Source organism: Sinohyriopsis cumingii, chromosome 10, assembly GCF_028554795.1.
Source record: "Sinohyriopsis cumingii isolate HCF-2022 chromosome 10, ASM2855479v2, whole genome shotgun sequence".
Lineage (NCBI taxonomy): Eukaryota > Metazoa > Mollusca > Bivalvia > Unionida > Unionidae > Sinohyriopsis > Sinohyriopsis cumingii.
The window spans coordinates 50775307-50800186 of NC_142970.1; the positions used below are offsets into that span (position 1 = coordinate 50775307).

Sequence of the window (24880 nt, forward strand, 5' to 3'; positions counted from 1 at the left end):
GTGGCTGATCTTGTGAAGTGACATGATAATGTTTATTTCTAGGCTATTGTGAAGTGACACGAGACTCTTTGTGTATGTGATATAAGACACTGCCATCGAGGTTCATTTTGTGAAGTGACATGATAATGTTTATTTCTAGGCTCCGAGAAACTGACATATTTGTTCATCTTGTGAAGTGACACGAGACTCTTTGTTTATGTGCTCTGAGACACTGTCATACTGGTTCATCTTGTTAAGTGACATTGTTAATTTCTAGGCTCCGTGACACGGCCATCTTGGTTCATCTTATGGAGTGACATGAGACTCTTTGTTTCTGTTCTCTGAGACACTGCCATTGGGGTTCATCTTGTGAAGTGACATAATATTGTTTATTTCTAGGCTCCAAGAAACTGACATAGTGGTTCATCTTATGAAGTGACATGAAACTCTTTGTTTCTGTGCTCTGAGACGCATGATGTTGTTTATTTCCAGGCTCCGTGACACTGACATCATGGTTCATCTTGTGAAGGGACATAAGCCTATTTGTTTCTGTTTTTTGAGACACTGTCATTGAGGTTCATGTTGTGAAGTGACATGCGACTTTGTTTGTCTGCTCTGAGACACTGTCATTGTGGCTCATCTTGCTACATTCTTCTTATAAATTCTTCTTAATAACTTTTCGTTGATCGGAAGTCTGGTCGTTTGTGAAATCATACGGTGTTTTCGAATGCTTTTAGAAGCTGCTAAAAATTTCTTATTACGTAACATATTTCTTCTTTGCGATTTATCAGCAAATACTTTAATGATTGGTCTATATCGTTACCAGACTTGAAGTTTTGTCCAGAGACAGGCTAGCTCATACTGTCTGCATCTTCTTCATTGTGGCAATGGCCTCAAGAATATTCTATATCAACTGAACATCCTTTTTCTTTCGTCTGATGTTGATTTTAGTAAAGTGTGCAATACCGCGTTCATTTAACTATTTCTCTGATTTTGTTTAACTTGGAAATAGTTCTTAAATGAATCACTTACCAATTACTGAATACTTAAATCTTTTCCAAGCTTTTATTTTACTTTTTTAAAAGTTTGCTAGTAATTTACACCATATAGTAATGATTGTGCTAATGTGTTGGTAAACGATAATACATACATGCATACATACATACATATACATATATACACACACACATACATACATACATACATACATACATACATACATACATACATACATACAGCTTCAATGGCTTATTACCCTTCATTGCCCTTCATATTGCTCTTATCCTTTGCTATATGTCAGTGGCGTATCAAGAAATCATGATCCCTCAACCCCGTCAAAACTTGATTATACTACCCTCTTCAAGTAATCGTAAATTGATGGGAATTTTGGACCTCCCACTTGGCTGCCTCCCCACTCCACCCTCCTGCATTTACGTTGCTTGAGCGGTTGCTACGCCAGTACTCAGTGCAAGAATATCTATTTTGTGTTTCGACTGACAAAGTGTTTAAGGATGTCTGCATATTTTTCAATGCTGGAATAATAGTTTTGCATATTTTCAAGACCCAGCAATAGTTACAAATCTATCTTACAGTAACTCATGCAGTGACAAATAGCACAAGAATGCAAAAGGATCATTATAGACATAATACCATTCCAAATCTGAATGACCATTATGGACATGGTACCATTTCAAATTTGCAGGGCCACTTACAGGACTACTACAGACATGATACCAGTCCCAATCCATATCAGCATTATAGACATATTACCATTTCAAATCTGTATAACCATTACAGACATAATACCATTTCAAATCTGTATAACCATTATAGACATAATACCATTTCAAATCTGTATAACCATTATAGACATAATACCATTTCAAATCTGTATAACCATTATAGACATAATACCATTTCAAATCTGTATAACCATTATAGACATAATACCATTTCAAATCTGTATAACCATTATAGACATAATACCATTTCAAATCTGTATAACCATTATAGACATAATACCATTTCAAATCTGTATAACCATTATAGACGTAATACCATTTCAAATCTTTATGACCACTATAGACATAATACCATTTAAAATCTGTATGACTATTACAGATATAATACCATTTCAAATATGTATGACAACTATAGACATAATACCATTTAAAATCTGTATGACCACTATAGACATAATACCATTTCAAATCTGTATGTCCATTATAAACATAATACCATTTCAAATATGTATGTATATTTTAGACATAATACCATTTCAAATCTGTATGACTATTATAGACTTAATACCATTTCAAATCTGTATGACTATTATAGACATAATTGTATTTCAAATCTGTATGACTATTATAGACATAATATCATTTCAAATAGGTATGACTATTATAGACTTAATAACATTTCAAATCTGTATGACTATTATAGACTTAATACCATTTCAAATATGTGTGACTATTATAGACATAATACCATTTCAAATATGTGTGACTATTATAGACTTAATACCATTTCAAATATGTGTGACTCTTATAGACATAATAGCATTTCAAATCAGTATGACAACTATAGACATAATACCATTTCAAATCTGTATGTCCATTATAAACATAATACCATTTCAAATATGTATGCATATTTTAGACATAATACAATTTCAAATCTGTCTGACTATTATAGACATAATAGCATTTCAAATATGTGTGACTATTATAGACATAATAGCATTTCAAATCTTTATGACCACTATAGACATAATACCATTTAAAATCTGTATGACTATTACAGATATAATACCATTTCAAATATGTATGACAACTATAGACATAATACCATTTAAAATCTGTATAACCACTATAGACATAATACCATTTCAAATCTGTATGTCCATTATAAACATAATACCATTTCAAATATGTATGCATATTTTAGACATAATACCATTTCAAATCTGTATGACTATTATAGACTTAATACCATTTCAAATCTGTATGACTATTATAGACATAATTGTATTTCAAATCTGTATGACTATTATAGACATAATATCATTTCAAATAGGTATGACTATTATAGACATAATACCATTTCAAATATGTATGCATATTTTAGACATAATACCATTTCAAATCTGTATGACTATTATAGACTTAATACCATTTCAAATCTGTATGACTATTATAGACATAATAGCATTTCAAATATGTGTGACTATTATAGACATAATAGCATTTCAAATCAGTATGACAACTATAGACATAATACCATTTCCAATCTGTATACCCATTATAGACTTAATACCATTTCAAATCTGTATGACTATTATAGACATAATAGCATTTCAAATCTGTATGACTATTATAGACATAATAGCATTTCAAATCTGTATGCCCATTATATACATAATAACATTTCAAATCTGTATGCCCATTATATACATAATAACATTTCAAATCTGTATGACTATTATAGACTTAATACCATTTCAAATATGTGTGACTCTTATAGACATAATAGCATTTCAAATCAGTATGACAACTATAGACATAATACCATTTCCAATCTGTATACCCATTATAGACATAATACCATTTCAAATATGTATGCCTATTTTAGACATAATACCATTTCAAATCTGTTAGACTATTATAGACATAATACCATTTACAATCTACATGATCATTATAGACATAATACCATCCCAAATGTATATGTCTATTTTAGACATAATACCATTTCAAATCTGTAGGACTATTATAGACTTAATACCATTTCAAATCTGTATGACTATTATAGACTTAATACCATTTCAAATATGTGTGACTCTTATAGACATAATAGCATTTCAAATCAGTATGACAACTATAGACATAATACCATTTCCAATCTGTATACCCATTATAGACTTAATACCATTTCAAATCTGTATGACTATTATAGACATAATAGCATTTCAAATCTGTATGACTATTATAGACATAATAGCATTTCAAATCTGTATGCCCATTATATACATAATAACATTTCAAATCTGTATGCCCATTATATACATAATAACATTTCAAATCTGTATGACTATTATAGACTTAATGCCATTTCAAATATGTGTGACTCTTATAGACATAATAGCATTTCAAATCAGTATGACAACTATAGACATAATACCATTTCCAATCTGTATACCCATTATAGACATAATACCATTTCAAATATGTATGCCTATTTTAGACATAATACCATTTCAAATCTGTTAGACTATTATAGACATAATACCATTTACAATCTACATGATCATTATAGACATAATACCATCCCAAATGTATATGTCTATTTTAGACATAATACCATTTCAAATCTGTAGGACTATTATAGACATAATACCATTTCCAATCTGTATGACTATTATAGACATAATACGATTTCGAATCTGTATGACCATTAGATACACTATACCATCCCAAATCAGTATGACCACCATAGACGTAATACAAATGCAAACCTATTTGTTAAGTCCTTTGGGCTTTTCTTCGGAAACACTGTTCGTGGACCATTGAAGTCATTGAAAGAAAAATACATAGTACGATTCTATATCTATGAGGCTATTTTCAAACAATGAATCACGTTTGAGGCAACATCGTGAACTCTTTTCGGCTTATTTAGTTTCAGTTTAAGCTTCGCTTTCTAAATTACTGATTTATTAGTTTGCACGGCTGGGCAGTCACTTGACCTAGTGAGACCCCGGCTGGGCAGTAACTTGACCTATTGAGACCCCGGCTCCAGCGGGTCGAAGTCGGAAATGAGGAGCAAGACAAAGTGTGTGTAAATCAAACAAGGTTATCGATCGCAGGAAAAAGGAAGCCGTAGGTTGTAGCGAGGACATGGAAAAATATGCATTTAATCTTTTAGTAGCTGGATGACAAATGATAAATTAGTACTTGCCTGTTGAAAAAAGGTTTAGGGATGTGGTTCAATAAATTTGTATTGCATACAATCTAGTGATAACTCGTTTGTTGGGCGTAAGAAGTGGTGTAGCTTCCACTTTTATGACAAAGAAGTTTCAAACCAAATCAGGAAAAGATATTTAAAAATTAATTAGAATTAAATAAGAGAAAAATAGCTAATAGGAACATATTTAAATTTTCTATGAAACGATTGATAAATATTAGATTTTTTTTAAAAAAAAGTTACACAAAATGATGTTATTTGCTTATGGTGTTTTGCACACACAGCTTTCGACGTGATCTACGATAGTAAGGCGTTTTCTTAGAGTCTATTTTTAGAACTTTATTCAGGACTTAGCATACGTCAGCCTGGAATCTCTCAAAATCAACCTGTAACAATCTTACAAATAATGCTAGCATGTTATGTAGCAATACATATCAAATCTTTATACAATAGTAGTCGAAAGTTTTATGCTGGATTTTTTTCTTCTTCATCAAATTAAGGTCACGTACAGCAAACGGTTAACAGCCACCATTATCGTCGCTTCGAATAGGCAAGAATTGTTTTGTAATGATTTAATTTCCAAACGACTTATATTAAAATTATGCCAGATAGAGACCTTAAATATCCGTACTTCAAATTCTGAAAGAAATTTTGTTTACAGTATTTTCATTGTATGTTAAAAAATCTCAGGTAACGAAGGGGACCGGTAAAACATGCAAGCTTTAATAACATAATATATAATAAATCTAGAATATATTTATCAGTTTTTCTTTCGGCAAACGAGTTACTTAATCCTAGAAACGAGTACGTTGTCATATATATATATATATATATATATATATATATATATATATATATATATATATATATATATATATATATATATATATACATATATATATACATATACATATATATATATATATATATATATATATATATATATATATATATATATATATATATGCTTGTAATCATTTTTCAAAAATATGTTTCACTCGTTTGTACATTAACTCAAGTTCGTTGATTGTTCGTAGATTGTTACCCTGTTAGCGATACAATACGCTATGCAATGTGTAAATTGTACAAATATGAACGAACCGTTAATAAACGTCTTCCAGTTCAGCTGTCTGTAAATAAGAGTCACAAATTTTCAATAATTATTGTCCAAAAATGTGTATTTACAGTTTTTCGTCATGTGAGTATTAATTAATTAATTAATTAATTAATTAATTAATTAATTAATTAATTAATTAATTCAGTACTCAGTTATACTCAGTAGTGCACAGTGAAATTAGAAACACACGTATTATAGATTATAGTGTGTGTGTGTGTGTGTGTGTGTGTGTGTGTGTGATGAGGTAGTAACAATTAGAAATATTCCTGTAAATTTTATTGTATGCATTTGTTCCATGAAAATCGTCGTATTCATTAAAATGTATTTTAATCTCACATTCACAGAGGTAGATTGGTTAGTAGTTTTTTAGTTAGTTACTTAGCGAGTCTGTTACTTAGCTAGTTAGTTACTTAGCAAGTCTGTTACTTAGCTAGTTAGTTACTTAGTTAGCTAGTTAGTTACCTGTTGGATGCTTTCCTAGGAAGAGAAAATGAACTCTATATGGATTGAACTAATGTTACATGTGATTAACAATCATCAACTTACGTGATCATTTCTAGAATAGTGTTTTCCCCTATTGGTTTTAATTTGTGTTATGTTAGAGATTGATAAATCTGTGTTGAGATGGGAAGGTAGCTTCTACAGCAATCATTGGTTGAACGCACGCGCCCCGTCTTACGATAAATCTATATGTAAATATTATTCTTTCTCCGTCCTCTGTGAAATCACATTCATACACTATGGGCTGTTAGAGCAGACAAATTGCGGCCCGCTTTAATAATGAGTGGTGGAATGGAGAGGCGACTTAGAAAGGCTTCGCGCGCCTTAGAAAAATCGCTGATAGGGTGAGATATTGGGTGATATTCGAGACGTTGCGAGCCATAGAATACAATAGCAAAATCTGAGAGCAGAAGTTCCAGCATTGAACAACATAACGCGAGTGTCCTTTTGGAGAAAGATGAAATCTGATTGGCTATCTAAGCTGAAATGGACACCTGCCTGACTGAGTGGCAGGTGAAATAGACACGGAGTGACAAGATGGTGATTTGACTCAGACTGCTACGGATTATCCGCGGGATGAATGGATTAAATCACACGGGTTAGTATATGTATTTTATATGTGTGTATTGCCAGGTTCGACGTCTTATATATACGACTTCATACATGTCTGAAGACGGATATAGTTCATTTTCTGAATATAAGCAAATCTAGTGAAAACAGAAATCGTTTATTACGCGCTGTGTTTAATATACAGGTAGTTATTGCTTATTTTCTAGATTAATGTGATCACAGGTCATTACAAAATCTCCAATGTACATAAGAATGCTTAGCAATACGTGAATGAAGTCGGAAACATTTTTTATGAATTAGAAGAGTGAACAGAAAAGAAAATGTTTGTGTATATGTAACACCAGATACACGTTGTGGATCTAACTTTTGCTATTTAACAACTCTATCTTGTGAACTTTATTTACCATAGTAAAGTGTTGAATTTAAACAAATCAACTTAAAACCTTTTATTTGCATATACTGAAATGTTGCATTTTCAAGCGGTGATGTTTTACAATTCACTAGAGTGTTGCTAAAGATTTTATACCTGTTATGTATATATTAAAAACGAAAGCACACCATATCATGTATAAAGAGACTATATAGTAAACACAAACAGTTATACAAACATTCTTGCATTTGCGGAAGAAAAATAACATGTATTCTTTTGGCATAAAATTAAGTCTCAGTTCGCAGTAATTCTCTGCAAAACAGACCCATAAAATGGACCAAAAACGAACTAGCAGACGTTTATCTTGAAATGTGATGGTGATTTTACTTTGCGTAAAGTACTTTAAACTTTCTGAAAGATTTTATAATGCCGTCCTTATGTACTCATAAACGTGATTGAGAAGAGATTTATGTTTGAAGAAAGTGTAATTCATATTATAAACGCCTTAACCTGCATTGTATGGCCATGCCCGATTTGCACTGCACGTATACCCAGCAGTATGTATGTAGGTAGTAGGCAGGTAGGCACGCACGCACGAACACACGTAGGTAGGTAGGTAGGTAGGTAAGGCAGGTAGGTAGGTAGGTAGGCATGAATGAATGCTTACTTACGTATGTATGTATGTAGCTAGAAAGGTAGGTAGGCACGCACGCACTTTGGTAGGTTGAGTAGATAGGTAGGTAGTTATTTAGGTAGGTGGGCGTGCATGAGTGTAAAAAGGTATGTATGTATGTATGTATGTATGTCTGTAAAACGGCACATCAGCACAATCCTGGCTATACAGCGTCAAGTAAATATTATGCAGTAAACAAATAGTAAAGGAAAAATATTGTTAAATCGTTATGAAGACAAACTCTTCCAAAAGAGTTAACACGCCCCTCCGATATAAAATATACAAGATTAAGATGACGTAAACATTAGTAAAATGGTATATATTTATAAAAAAAAAACAAGAACTGAAGGTACAAATCTATAATAGCCGACCCTTCTTTCATCAAATGTATTCTTAAAAAAAAGCTATATACACACATGACTACTTTACTGGTTTCTTATGTTTTGAAATAATTGTAATTTGAAATCTTTCTCATCATTTTTAAATTTTTTTAAAAAAACAATCCTGCAACACGTTTATAATTAGCTAGGTTATCGCATTGATATTTGCTTATATTTCTTTACTTGTTTATTTAGATCTCATATCTCTCTCTCTCTCTCTCTCTCTCTCTCATTACGTTATTGTCAAGACTTGTCTATTGACTAACTAGAAAATAAATTAATATTTGTATTAACTATTAAATAACTAAATGATCGTTATGACGACCGAGCAACCAGCAGATAAACTAACTACCCAACCAATTGACCAAAAACCTGACAGCCTAAGATCCTGTACACTAATGTGTCATGTTTTAAGCCAACTGTTTCCAGCTCCAAAAAAATACTATTTGCAAATGGTTAGATTTATTTGATTACTAATGCGTTCTATTTTAAAATCCAAAATACAGAAAAAAGAAAACTCCTTTAGAAATCAGAAACGATTTTGTGTGATGAAATGTTTCCTGTTTGAACAATGTTGCGTATAAACAGAATGAGCTTTTTGAAATTTACTTCCAAGTGAGTGATTTCTTATAATAATTATTACGGAGAGAAAAGTGTCAAGAGATAAAAACTACAAAAAATTAGATACACAACTTTAAAGTCCAAATTCGGTAAAAGCGACATGTTTCAGTTGTTAAACTACACTCTTAAGGACGGTAAAGTATACATGACTCTGGACTGTATAAAAGCGTGTTACATAATAATTATTTATGTGAGTTTAACGCCATTTTTCAGCATACGATAGCAAATACATGGTGGCCAGTATGAATGGTGGTGAAAGAAAACTTCGTTAAGAAACACCAACCAACGGTTAACTACTGGCTAGCCTTCTCGCAATCATATATTCGTCGAGCCAGAGACTCGAACCCACGCTAACAGAGGCGAGATGGCAATGGTCAGTCAAGGCGGGAGCTTTTGACCACTCGAGTTACAGAATAGTCAGACCTGCTTTTTTGTAATTGCAACTGATTATATCTCAGTTGCTGTTTGACATAAAACCGAACATAACAAAATATCTTCAATTTTTATGTTTTATTTATGCTTGAATGACAATTGAGATACTCGTTCCAAGGGGTGAACTATGTTTTTAACTGTGCTCTATTCAACTTCGTGCAATTAAGTCCTATAATTTTGAGCAAACAACTATGCACATAAAGTGAATACCTCTGTTTCATCATTCCGGAACGAAGCTGATGATATAATACATGATTTCGTTGCGCAAAGTGTATTGCCGCAAGGCATTGTATCGTAACATTTTTGTTGATTGTTTGGTTCTTTTCTCCGTGCTCTCTACAAGTTTATACAATAAAAGACGCTAAATTTGAAAACATAATTCGTATATATATATATATATATATATATATATATATATATATATATATATATATATATATATATATATATATATATATATATATATATATATTTATATATATATATATATTGGATATTCTCATTAAGTGGTTGAACAGTGCGATACAATCCAGTATAATGTTTCAAATTTCTTAATTCGCCCCGAGTTTTCATGTCCATCAAATAAAGCAAGATTTGATGAACAATGACGTTAATACAGCGATGTTAATACAGTGACGTTAATACAGCGACGTTAATACAGACTCTCCAGACCATCGAAACAGCAACAGCAACCTCAACAGTAGTAGTAGTAGTAGTAGTAGTAGAAGCAAGTGAAAGGTTATTATAACCACTTTAGTTAGTTTTAAACAAAAGCAGAAACTACCGTTTCCCTTAACCAGAGCACCCTTAAACCCTTAACATTGGTTTAATACGGCCTGGCAGTAAATATGCTTACCTTTTCATTTAAGGAATGCAACAAGTGTTCCTAACTGATAATTACGACGAGCAACGGAATCGTTTCACTTTCATAACTTTAAAAGGATCCATTTCACCAATTCTTCTACAGCGGGTGCGCTTGTTATTCGAGAAGGAGATCGAGGCACTTACACGAGTAACAGATACCCAGAAAGAGAAATCACTATATACATACTTAGACCAAAAGAAAAGGCCAGTACTGTGGAATTTAAACCTACAAACACATTTGATTTGAACTATCGTGTACTAGCGGAAACAGCGGTACGCTGCGATTGTATTTCCTGTCGATTCATTTTCCTTGCCGAAACAAAAGTAAATTTTCAAGTGGGTAATTGGTCTGAAATCTGAATTTAAAATTGGCTTGGTTTGGTTGGGAGTTTTACGTCATACCAACACAAGTAGGTTATTCAGTGCCGAGGCAATTGGAATAAAGAGTCTTCCCTTTACTATTGTAGGATTCAAACCAGTACACCTTAGGCCGTGAATCCGTCACGCTAACCACTGAGTCTGCGCGGCTCTAAAAACATTGAAAATTAACAGATGGGACGGGTGGCGTGGGATTCCGCTGACACAGAGTAATAGCTCTTTTAGATAAAGATCGAAGACCAACTTTTTTTAAATTGCATATGCAGACTTGTTCCCTGAAAAATATTATAAATGACACTTTTGGTCTGAAGGTGGATGGGGTGTATGCAGTACTTCAAATTTAAGGATAGCAAGAATTTAGATCTTTGTATAGACTTTGTATACTAGACGAATGTCAATCACGTATTTACACATGTCAGTATGACTTCCCTATGTGGAACGTACTGTATAATACGATGTTATAAGATATAGACTGTAGTGTGTTTGTATTCCTTAATTACACAGTTATACATCTTTTTGTACAGTACATATCAGGGTGTCTGAATGTGGCGGAGGGGTTTGGGGTTTTTTGGGGTTTTTTTTGCGAGGGAGGGGGGTGCCAGTAACGGGCAAAATGAGTACTCAGTTCTATTATATTCTTGTCTGTCGATGTATTCAGTATGCAGGAATACATTTTTATAAACACTCGTATCCTATAAAATGCATTGCAGAATGTTAATTTATACAACTCTTTATATTTTGTATGTTTTATTTTACAAGTTCAAGAACACAAAACTTGCAGTAAATATTATTTATGGAATTGCGACCTTTTCCTAACATGCGTTTATAGAGCATGTTCAGCTCCCATCGGTACTTACATTTATTTTAATGCATACAATATTTTCGGAGCCAACACAGCATAACACATAAATACATTTGTTTGCAAAGACATTCCAAACCGATGAACAATTTTAAAAATTACTTGTGCATCGGATTCATCACGTGGTACTAAAATGCAGCATTCCCTCGCTTTGCTCACTCGCAAAATCTCGATTGTTTGCAAGGATTTAATGTTTCGGCAAGGTTAAAGCTTCAAAACTATTAATGAATGATTTTTTAAACTCATTCAGTCACCTGCTATTCGTGGCACCCGTCGATACAATCATTACATGTGAGGTGTATGTTATATAAAAATGTATGTGAAAGAAGAAGAAAAACAAGCTAAAAATCATAGTTTAACAAATAAAGACATGCGCTTGGCTTTTAATGATGACAAATAAAGGTGAACTAATGATCTTTCATTTTTTGCTATTCATTGAAGGAATTTGACACCACTACCTGGAGTGTTGAAGATTTCAATAGCATAATTACGGAGTAACTCAACACGTTTACTTTTCGTCATTTAATTGACTGACTCTTATTTTGCAGGCTGACGAAATACGCCGTGCTCGATAGACAAAATGCTGGATTGTCCATTGTAAGAAAAAAAGTAATTCATCTGCATTGACAAAGGAAAAACGACGTGTAGAAATATAACGACGATTGAATATGAACTACTTCGGATAGATTTAGTAAAGCAAGTTGATTCTTACCTGCGACATAGCGTCTACATAACCACTTGAGCTCGACTTATTTTTCCCTACACTATTCGTCAGAATGAGGGAAAAAAGGTGTATTTGAATTTATTTTGTTCACTCAAGGCAAAAACAAAAGGCTCAATAATGTATCACCGTATTAAGAGACAATATTGTGAGATTATACGTGAACTATTTAATAAAAGGATGAAGATATAAAAAGTCTGTATATATATATATATATATACGTCTAATAAGATGATGTAAGAATACGGAAAGATATTTAAGGGAGTTGAGATAATGATCATATATGGAGACACAGAGCGTTCTGTCTGTCTAAAAGGGTGTGAAACAGCCCCGCACTGGCGACTCGTGGTATGGGCTCTGTGTAATAGAACACTCATGTAGGGTTTTGCGAGGGCGGGACTAGGGCCGTTACAAGTATACAATAGACATGAAATGGACAATCATTGGTAAAAGAACTACGTATTAGCACGACACTTAACATTTTGTCCCCATCAGTAGACAGATGGTTCAAAAAATCAGGGAACCGCTAATGGTTAATTACCGGCGAAGAGAACGGAAGATGGAAAGACTGTATAATAAAGCAGTCTCTTGTCTGCCTACGGCAAATTAGGGACAAGAAATTACATTTGTTAGTAAACGAGAATTATCAAAAGACATATGACACGTAATGGGATTCCTCGGTGGAAACGATCGATCACATATTTCGAATTCCGACACAAAAACAGTAGGCATTTTTCAAATTGCATACAAATAGTAATTAAGGACTAACTCACAATATTATCTGCCAATACTTAAAAAAAGAAGGATAACAAGCAGTGTTTGGATCGTTTTATTGGAAAGTTTTAGAGGAAAGGATTACCTTTTTCATTTAAATGTGCTGACGTTTCGGATACTATGAATTCCATGCATAATGTGCATTACACTTGGCTTTCGTGGATTCTTGTAATGTGCCTACCAGTCATATCTGCGCAACTTGCCGGTAAGTTTGTTAATGTGACTATTTGATAATCTTTAATCATTCATACAATTTCTCTTTGTGATTATATTTGTGTGCATCTGTTTGTCTGCCTAAAATTCTCTGCCACTGTTGGGTTTTTTCTTTTCCTTTTTACCACGGTATCAGTTCATCTTTACGTGTATTTTTCATACATAGATTTTGTCGCTGAAGTGTATATACTACAATTGTTCCTTTCTACATATTTTTACATATTTCCCGATAACACCTTTGACTGACAACTTATGAGTAACTATGTCCCATTTGATGATTATTCTTCTTATTCTATATTATTATTATTATTATTATTATTATTATTATTATTATTATTATTATTATTATTATCATCATTATTATTTTTATTATTATTATTATTATTATTATTATTATTATTATTATTATACACGAAAGATGTAGTGGAAAACATTGAAGAACGTAATCGCAAAAAATTGGAAACGTTCACTGACATAAATCGCTTTCGCTTTTAATCCTAAACATTTTCAAGGAAAGGACAAATGTGCAGGCCCGGCCCTAGGATGTGCGGGGCCCAAGGCAGCAAGTGATGAGCGGGACCCCACGCAAAAAAAATCTGTTCACTCTGACCACAGTAAAAAAAAAAAAAGTATAGCCAGCAGCGCGTGGCCCCAGAAAGAGCAGGGCCCAAGGCGGTTGCCTCGTTCGCCTTGCCTAAGGGCTGGGCCTGCAAGTGCGTATGAGTTTCAAATTAGGAAAGAACAAATAATTGAGTAAAACGATTTGCAGTAGTCAGGACAGCAGTCATACTGTACTGTGCCTTTATAATTTTTGATACCGTATGTATATGTATGTATGTATGTATGTATGTATGTATGTATGTATGTATGTATGTATGTATGTATGTATGTGCGTGCATGTATAGATTTTATGGCATGTCAGTGCAGTCCTGTCAATACAGTGCTAATTCAAAGGTAAGTTCTACAAATGCAAAGGTAATAATAATTGCAAATTAAATTTAAATGATTCTGAAAGACCGCCATGCATTAAGTTCTATGATTTACGGATGACTTTGGATACCTGGAGAAGTAATTATTTTTATCAAACCAGTCACAATTTAGTACTCCACCAGAACTAGAAAACTAATGTATTAAATACGGTGTCCACCTAACTGTATGGATTTAAAGATGAGAAAAGAAAAACAAGTACAAACATAGAAGCCGTCAGATTACATAACTGAGCTGAAGTCTGTCTTTTTTTCTGACAATTATATTCTCATTCCGTCAATACAGATGGTTTTTATGATACCACCGTCAAATCAATCAGATTCATTTATCAAGAAAACGCAGGTTAATTAACATAAAAGAATATTTAAACCAGGAAAGCGAGTGTCTCATGGGGAAACTATAATACCATGAAAGTGAGGATCTCTTGGGAAAACTATAATACCATGAAAGTGAGGATCTCTTGGGAAAACTATAAGGATCTCGTCGGAAAACCATAAGAGCTTTTAGAAACTTGAATTTCAGCATGAGGATATGATTACGATTTCTTTTTAGTTTTTCTATGAATTTATTTTTTTTATTTATAATTTTTTTATAAAAATTATTGGGTCCAAAATGATAAGGCGATTTCTTTGTTTTATGTTTTATAACGATATTTGTAAATGACCTCTTTCATATAACAAATAAAGAATTATTTAATTAAACATCTGACATAAACACATCTTAAAGATACATTTAAATTAACCACGAGAAAGAGAGATGCACTCAAATTTAATATAACTTTATGAATAATTCGGTCGAATTTTACCGTATGTACTATCTTACACGTCGTACTAAAACGGCAAAGAGCATACACCCAGATATGTCTGTATTACGCAAGGACATGACTAGCTATATGCTCTATGTAGATTCTTCGGACTATTCAGTAGAACAAACAACATAAACCCTACTCAGCCGGCTCGTTATATGATGGCAGATCAGGATCGATGTTGTTTGCATTGGATGAATACGTTAATTTTTACTTCCATCCCATGACATGAATGAACCCACCGATGGGTCCCAGCATTATTATTGACGGGAAAGATTAAGTGGACTGTGAAAGTTTATAATTTGATTTAAGCGATCACGTACACGCATCAAATGGGCATTAGAATGTCAATGATCATTCTTAAGATATTTCGATAATTGAATCTATTATCGTTTTAAAATATCATAGATTTCAAGACAAAAATTGTCAAACGTCATTCAAGCCATATAATAATTGAATGAATGAAAATATATTTTCCTTGCATTTAAATATGACATCAATTACAGGAGTTCATTCCTTTAAAACTTTGTTATATCAGTAGTAAAAATGCGGCTATCATTACCACCACGAACACTACTACAACTACTACTACAATTACTACTACTACTACTGCTGCATTTGTGAAGGCAGTCTTCCTTGACAAAATGTTAACATTTATTTTAGTTTTCTGATATTAAGATAAACCCGTGCAATCACTTTTTAACAATAGTTGACTACCGATCAATCAATCAATCAATCAATCAATCAATCGAAAGATCGATCGTCCAATCAACTTTCAGCTGATTAAAGGAATTAATGTATGAGTCTGTTTATCATGTAGTCATGGAAATGATTTGGTTCAATATATCACATAACTAGCAGCAGGGAAGTTCTACAGACCAGGTGGCACAGACTAAATTAACCCTTCTAGACAAATAATTTCCGTAGAAGCCTCAGAATTCAAAAATAAAGCCTCCTACGCGAAATAATCTGAAAAATTCCCCCCAAATTTGCATTTTCGGACACAAAAAAAATGGCAGCTTTTTTGGGGGGGGGTATTGTAAAATTTATTTGGCATTGCAAATTCCGACTGCAATTTTATGAGTAAATTTGATCAAGACCAACTCGATATCTACTACGTGGATCATGAAGATTAATCGTGACAAAACCATGTGGTGTTGCCTGAGCGTGACTAAAGAAATTTTTAAACTTATTTATATCCATGTCGCCATTGCACCAAGTCTGATGGATATTCCTCAGCGTGTGAGTATCAACGCCATTGAACACTGATAAAATATTACAATTATCTCTAATTACCTTTGGAATTTGCGTATATCGCTGCGTCACGTAAATCACATCGGTGTTCTTATGTCGGCCACGCGAGAATATCCTAGCTGGGTTAGTTTGCTTATCCAGCATCACATCATCGAAAACAACAAGATTATTAGCATCACCGTCTAAACTTTCCACTGATGGAGCTTCATTGATATCCGTTATAAATTCTATCGTGCCATCCTCAGTATTATCGCTAAATTCTTTTAATACCTGATAACATCGCTGATCATCAACGGACGGTGCAACCAAATACAATTTATCCCATTTTAACCATCGCATAATCAAATTCAGCAACAATTGCGTTTTTCCAGAACCAGATGGTCCAATGATTATCATTCTAATCGAATTTGGTAATGCCTCGGTGTGCTTTACTTGCTCGCGTTTTTTCGTGGCTGAAAAATCAATTACATTCATGTTATTAGAATATTATGGATTTATATTGTGTTAAGTGTCGCACTCGAACTGCTACGATAAATCCAATCGAAGTCGTTACACGCAACAACAGGAATGCAATTAAGGGAGAATGTGAAGTTTGCAAGACAATTAAGTTTAGATTTGTAAAAAAAAAAGTAGAACCGGAGGAGACATCGCAACCTCCTTAACAAATCTGCCTGGAACTCCTTGGGCGAAATATCCCGGAGAGAAACATTTACCAGGATATAATTACTGCGGACCTGGTACAAGGCTAGATATAAGACTTAACGATAATAATCAACCAAATCCTGGCGAGGATCCAGTAAACGCTATCGATAACGCATGCTACTATCACGATCTTGCATATCGCAGCGGAGATTTACAACAACGGCATCTCGCTGATATTAAATTAATTCACGCAATAGACGCCGTTCCTAATAAAAATTTCAAAGAGAAATTAGCAACTTGGTTAATAAAAGGAGCAATGAAAGGTAAATTAGTACTAGGTGCTGGTAATTTATAATGGAGCAAATATATTATTCTCCGCGAGGATTTTGGCGAGGAAAATCAGCAATAGCCAAACTTGCTAAGGCAGCAAAAGTAAAGCAATCTGTCGCTGAATCGTGGCTATCGAGGCAAGCAGTCTGGCAAATTTATCTTCCTCCGCTTAAGAAAATATCATATGCGAGTTTCTCTGTCAGCGTCCCTAATGAAGTCCATCAGGCTGATCTTATGTTTCTTCCTTACGATACCGTTGACGGAGTTACATATAAATACGTGTTGACGGTTGTTGATATCGCTAGCAGATACAAGGAAGCGGAACCGTTATCGAATAAAACAGCAACAGATATTGCTAAGGCGTTTAGCGAAATTTATTCACGATCTCCATTAACATGGCCGAAGCTTCTCCAGGTTGATCCAGGTCGAGAATTTCTTGGCGCGGTTACTTCACTGATGAAAAAGAATAATGTTAAAATCCGTCGCGGTATTGTAGGTGTTCATCACAATCAAGCTATCGTTGAGAGATTCAATAAAACTCTTGCAGAACGATTATTCGGATATCAGTACGCGAGAGAATTTATCCAAGATAAACGATCTCACGATTGGGTAACAAGATTACCTCACGTGATTAACGCGCTAAATAATGAAGTAACACGAACGATATCAATGAAACCCGCAATTGCAATTACAAAAACAAAAATACCACTAAAGCGAAATTCTACTATTCCACCTGTGTTAGGTAGCGTCACGGTCAGATATTTATATAAGGAGGGAGAAGCCGAGGGTGGCAGAAAAAGAGCAACTGATCCAAACTGGAGTGTTACAACGCATAAAATATCAGCTGTAACAAGATCATCAGGAAGACCAGCGATTTATTTTCTAGATTCACTAGCGCCACAACGCGGATTTACCAAGGAGGAATTACAAATAATACCAAAGGATACTCAATTACCACCATCGTCGTTAATGTGAAATTTAATCCTACCTAACTGAGATAATTTTCTTACTCGAGAAACTGCTAGATAAACTAAATTTGACCAGGAAATTCTATCATCGACGATCCAGACTTGACTATCTACTGTTAATCCCTGTGACGAGTGTATCGTTGCTGCGTATCCGAGTTTCCATGGCGATCTTTCTGCGTTTATTGCATCATTGACAAGATTAATATCAACGAAAATAATATCATTTAAAACTAATATTTTTTCTTCTCCGCATGGCAAAATAACATTAATATTTTGTTTCCTAGTATCAGCGGGTCTATAACACAACGGCACCTGCAGTGTTGGAAATTTCTCACAGTGAAGCTTGAATAGCATTTCTTGAATAGCATCGCGAATAATTTTTCTGCTAGCAACGATCAAATGATCTGGACGCCACAAATTTAGAAAATTATCCATCGAAGTTTCGTCGATTATTTTTCTCATCACATCACATTGAATTTTATTAGGTTGCAATCGAATCATTTTTTTAAACTCGGTCAGTAAATTATCATTGGATCTATAATCAGCGTCAATTTCTTCATAATAATCTACAAAATTTCTAAGCCACCTGTGAGGAGATTCACCATCAATAGGATCAGGTTGGCCGTGATCTCCGCACATTATTACAGCGGTATTTTTTTCTTCTAGCCAACCCAGGAATAATTTTAACACAACTAAATTTACCGTGCAAATTTCATCAAATATTATAATCTTGTTGATATATTTATTTCCCATTCGAGCTGAATCCCACAATCCACCGCTATACTTGAAATAACTATGATACGTACAAGAATTAACGCCACGTTGTTTTATTTCTCGCGCTAATCTATGAGTTGGAGTCAACACGATCATATCAGAGTTTGAAAATAAGTTTATTGCTCGTGTTGTTTTACCACTGCCGCCAGGACCATTTAGGTAAACGAATTTGTTTCGTGAAATTGGATCAAACACTGATACTGCTGTTGATACTTCATCGCATTTATCTTTATGAAATTTATCGCAATCTTCTACATCCGCGTCCTCACAATAATCTAGAATATCCTCGTTTTTTATTCTCCAAGTTCCCCAGGAACCATCGGTGATTAAATTCTCCAACCTACACTGATATTTTTTATCAATATAAAATGAATCCGTTGCAACCCTTACCGCGATATCAGAAAATTTATTTATCATCGACAGCAAATTAATACTCACATAAGCGAGCATTGATGATCTTAAATGAGTATACTGTGCTGATTCTCCATCAAGATAAGTTATCACTGTACCTAACTTCGTTCCATCAATAATAATATTTTCTCTGTTGCAAAATATTCCACGAGACACTGTATCGGCAATAATAAAATCCATCTCAGCATCATTGATAAATAACCTAGCGTGGCGATGTTTATGATCAACTGATCCTCCTTGAGTAAATTTACCAATTATTTTTCTTCCAATATCTTTCGCGTTCTCGCAGTCCGTGGGTAACCACACCTCGGTCTGCTTTCTATACGATATAATCGCTTCACTCACCATCAGCGATATCAACATCGACGAATCCAGCATATATCTCAACAATACCGTAGGGACCCATCTTCGCTGAGATAAATGCCGACCAAACCAAATATAACAAATTTTATGCAAATTTTCAGCAAGTTCGAATGAAGTAACATGAGCGAATCCTGTCATTACAAAATCAGGTAATGGTCCGTTAATTGCAACTCTCGTCATCTCGTTGGTAGGATGACCGAATTTAGCAAAGTAATCCGCACAATCGCCATACCCAAGGAAACTTCCAGGATAGCATGCGCTCATATCAACGGAAATCATATCCTCGAAATAATATTTGGTATTCCATAATCCTCCATGGCCGTATTCGATACAACTAAGTTGAATATCATTGAGAAATTCATTTCTTGTAGGTTTCCACGAATTTCTTTCTCTAGCAGCGTGAGCAGCAACAGACGGAACAGTAAAGCAATTTGTCAGTAACTGATCTGGATTTGATGAATACTTCTCCGCGATATTTCTCATTGTTTCGTGTAATATTTCATCTCGGTAAATATCTCCGCGTGGTAAGATAAATTGATCGTATCTTTCTTCGCTAGAAAATAACCAAATCGATATTGGATCGGACTTGGCTAATAGTTTGATATATCTAAACATTGCATCGGAACTATCTTTGGATTCCACGGGATAAAACTTAACAACACGATCTCGCGGGAATATCATTACCGACTGACTCCACGCATGTGAATTATGATCAACAATTTCGATTGGTGTTCCTCGAGAATTATACGGCGATGAATATAATATTTCACCCGATAGTGTTTTAACCGTAATAGGAAATTTAAGTTTCTTACTTAACGCAGCAACATCATCGATTGATGCGCCATCAGCAACTGTCTTTGCCCATGAATTAATTTTATCCAATCTCAATTGAGTCAGACCAGATCCGCGACGGGCATTCCTCATATGTTCGATAACTCGCTCAGCTACGCAGTTTATCATCGGCGATTCCCTCATCGCAGGTAGTTTTTTCACATCAGGATTATTATTCAGCCGATAAATTCCATAGACAACAGCACTAGAAGGATACGCCCTAGCATAATAAGGACCATCAATCCCCAGCAGCAATCCCGGTTTCGAATTTTTATCAAGAACAACATTTTTCTTACCGCCACGTACTGGATCTCGTTTATCACGAATAATCCAAATGTCATCGGGCATTTGTGCAATAAATTTTATTCCGAAAATAAATCTCTCTTCTTTGTGTGAGTTTTTTATATGCTCGATTATCTTCTTTGCTCGCTCCAAATTCATCGTAGCATCAACAAAGTTAGTTTTCCATGTCGACCAAACATGAATCGCTCCATCATCAAAGAATTCCTTCTTCGCACTATCAACTTCAGGAATGATATATTCTGCCTCATCGAGATCAAATAAATCCATTATTATATTTTAGACAAATATCTAAATTATAATGAAGCAATGCGCGTGGATAACAGTTGGATCAACAAAAACATGTGACAAATCCTGCAGAGGTGAATATTGTGGCGCTCATATATACGAAATTCGACGAGGTAACAAAGGACCACAGCGATGTTTAGTTTGCCAAGTTGGTATTCGAGGAAAGACTCGATTATGTTTCTCTTGTGGAGGAAAAAAATATCGTGAATTACGAAGATATTATGAAAAAAGATCCTCCTCGGTAATAAAATGCGAAGAAGATTATATTAATCGTTTCAAAGCAAATTTCGATTTAAACAAAGAGAATATCATATATGGAAATGAAATCAGCGATTCCCATGAGTGAATATAAATCGCATCCCATCATCGAAGGTTACGAAGCATCTGAGGATGGTAATGTCAGAAACATCAAAACAAAGAAACGTGTTGGTAGTATTTGTAATTCGGGATATCTCAAATTTACAGTCCATAAAAGAAATGAAAGAACAGAATGTTATTCGAATCATAGATTTGTGTTCGAGTGTTATTACGGACCAATAGATATCGGACTTGTTATTGACCACATTGACGGTAATAAACTTAACAATAAACTTTCCAATCTGCGCGCGGTAACCCAGAGTGAAAATTGTAGGGTTGGTAATAACCGTGGATTTCCTAATTATTCGAGGACTGTTAAATCAGTGAATCAAACAACAGGTGAGGAAATCGCGTTTACATCGATGTCTGCAGCAGCAAAACATTTCGTTATTGACTCGCATTCAGTAAAACGAGTGGCAGAAGGAAAATACAACGCAACATTTTCTTATGATGCTGATTCGTGGATCAAATTCTCCTATGTACCAATAATATTTGATTCGGAGAGTGACGAAGAATAATTGAATATCTCCGCAAAACAAAAAAAAAAGATTAATTTTGAAAATTTCCCTGGATTTTATTTATTTTTTTCGCCCATTTTTCCCCCAGAAATATTTCTGGGATACAGATTTAACAAATTCACTTGCGATTTAAAAATCAGAGATTCTCACGATTTCACCAAAAGATTGATACTTACAGTTTCTCCGCGTATATCAAGTAAATTTCCTTTTTGATCCGTTAGTTTGAAATTTATTCTTGTCAATAATCGATTATGACATCGCAGGTAAAACGGATTCATCGGTTCCTTGATTATCAAGTAACCAGGAGATGCGCTAGGTGAAAATGAATATAAAATAAAACCCTGATTCGCTTGATTCGACACTGACGAATCAACATTGTAACTACCCTCGACAACATCCGCGTGAAGATAAATCGCGATAACTTCCGTTATATTAACGATACCCGGCGATATGTGCCGTCCACCTTTGTCAGGATCGTTATTGTGTTTAAGAATCAATTCTGAATGTATTTTTTTGGTCCATGAGGCATGTAATTTCGGAAATAAATCATCAATGGTATCAGTGACGGATTTTCTCATCGCATCAAAATCAGAATTGGGAAATTTGAAATTTGGCAGTGTTTCCTCGGTTAATTCAAATACTCTCATGAATTTTTGTTTTTCACCCGAGTTCTTGATCAACTCGAATTTGCTAATAGGAAGAACATAGTCGGCAATTGATATATCGTCGATTATCGCCCGAATAAACATATCATGATAATATTCAATATCATTCGCAAGTTGATTTAAAATTTTCACGTGTTTTATAATTTCACTACATGAACTAGATTTATTTAGGATGCATTCATGAAATGATCCGCGCAATAAATTTAATTGTAATTCGTGTTCTTGAATAAACTCGTCTAGTGTTCTTCTTACCAAGATACCGTCTATGGGGGCTATTATCCTGTTAATGTGGGTAGCGTCGAAGATTTTCACATCTGGGGGGATTTTAGGAAGAGGTAACCACGAGAGAATTCTTTCGTTAATAAAAGTGAAAGCGAATATTACTAGGTTAATTTTGTGGTTATTCATGAGATTGATGGCGCTGTGGATCAGAGGTTTGTGTTTGATATCTCCATACCATCCTTCGTCGGTTGTAAAATCTTCCTTTTTTGGTTCCGGTAGTTCTGGAAGGGTTTCATCATACCAACCTGGAATAATAACATCCGATTTCTTTGGTTTTATCAGAGGTGCAACCTCGGGCCAACCTAATATATTCCTGATCGATGATTGGTAAATATCTACCACGTACGGTGATTTCACTTCTATCATTGACGATAGTGTTGGATCATGTGAAGATATCTTTATTCCCGGAGTAGCATCGCCGGTTAAATTTGATATTCTAGTGGTAAACTCATTATTCAGCTGATCAATTTCGTAACTACCGGTTGGTATACCAACGACGATCCAATCGGGTGTTCCATCGGGTTTATTTTTATTTGCAAAAACAAGTGAATTATTTGGCATCAAATTACCAAATGATTTCGATCTAACATTAGGCCAGCTATTGTAGACGCGTAATTGTGTTAACGCAATTTCATTAACGCTAATTGGTGTTGAGAAATTAATGCTAAACTCTGGTTTCGTTGAACTTAGCGATATTAACGTTGTTGTCGGCGGTGTTGTGTTTGTCACGATCTGGGCTAACTCGGACATTATTAATATTCATTTGTTCAATCTCCGAGTAAATACTAATCATTGAAGAAAATTCTAGATCGGATATAATACCGTCGTTGAGACTTTCAGAAAGTAACAATGATAACTTCGAGTACGCGTCACTAACTTTAGCAAGTTTACTTTTGTACAAAGATAACTTTTCATTTGCGCACGAGGATATCTTTTTCGCGATGATATTAAGAACACCCGCGATTGCTGTTGTTGACGATATTATTATTGTTGCTACGATTGGCGCTATCATTGTTACCGCGGATAGAATTATTCCTGCACCAGCGACCACAGCTGATACTGCGTAAACAGCAACATCAATGATAACTAATTTGCGCTGGTATTTATTTATTTTTGTTTGATAATCGTCAAGTTGTTTTCGCAACGAATCCTGCCATGATCTCGCCTGATTGTAACGGTAATCCGATGCGGTCATTATTAGTATCTTACAATAACAATTGCATAATTACTTCCTATATTCGGCTAAAAATTCGAAAACTATACTATAACCAAACGGTCCCATATTGGTTCTATCTGGTGGTTCCAACACAAATATATTATCATAACCTTTGTATATAATATAATTAAAATTTTCTCCGTAGGTGCCACTATTAGTTTTTACCTTAAAATTTGCCATAGATTGAATAAATATTCGATAATATCCACTAATTGGCGGGTTAAATGTAAATGTGTTATTCTCGGGTGTCCACCATGCCTCTTTTCGTACCTCTACCACAAGTGGCACACTACAGGTAAGATTTTTTGTTTCTACCTCCGTTGGTATCGAAATTCGCGATAATCTTCCAAGGTTCATTGACGATATTTTTGTTTTTAAATCTTGAATTTTTTCGTCGTACGTTGATGTATCGACTTTTTGACGCGCTAATTCACGTACCACGTTAATTTCATCGTTGATGGATTTTATTTGTACT

The 24880-nt window shown here is 34.3% G+C and overlaps 1 protein-coding gene across 1 annotated transcript in view; it reads left to right on the top strand.

The window, feature by feature from the left end:
* Positions 1-6825: 6825 nt before the first annotated feature.
* LOC149790137 (BMP-binding endothelial regulator protein-like) overlaps positions 6826-24880 on the top strand; it is a 92224-nt gene continuing 74169 nt past the window's right edge. Inside the window, exons 1-2 of the mRNA XM_089972118.1 lie at positions 6826-7157; positions 12255-13406. Coding sequence (XP_089828244.1) covers positions 13322-13406 — 85 coding nt within the window. The 5' untranslated portion in view covers positions 6826-7157; positions 12255-13321. The remainder of the gene's footprint in view (positions 7158-12254; positions 13407-24880) is intronic.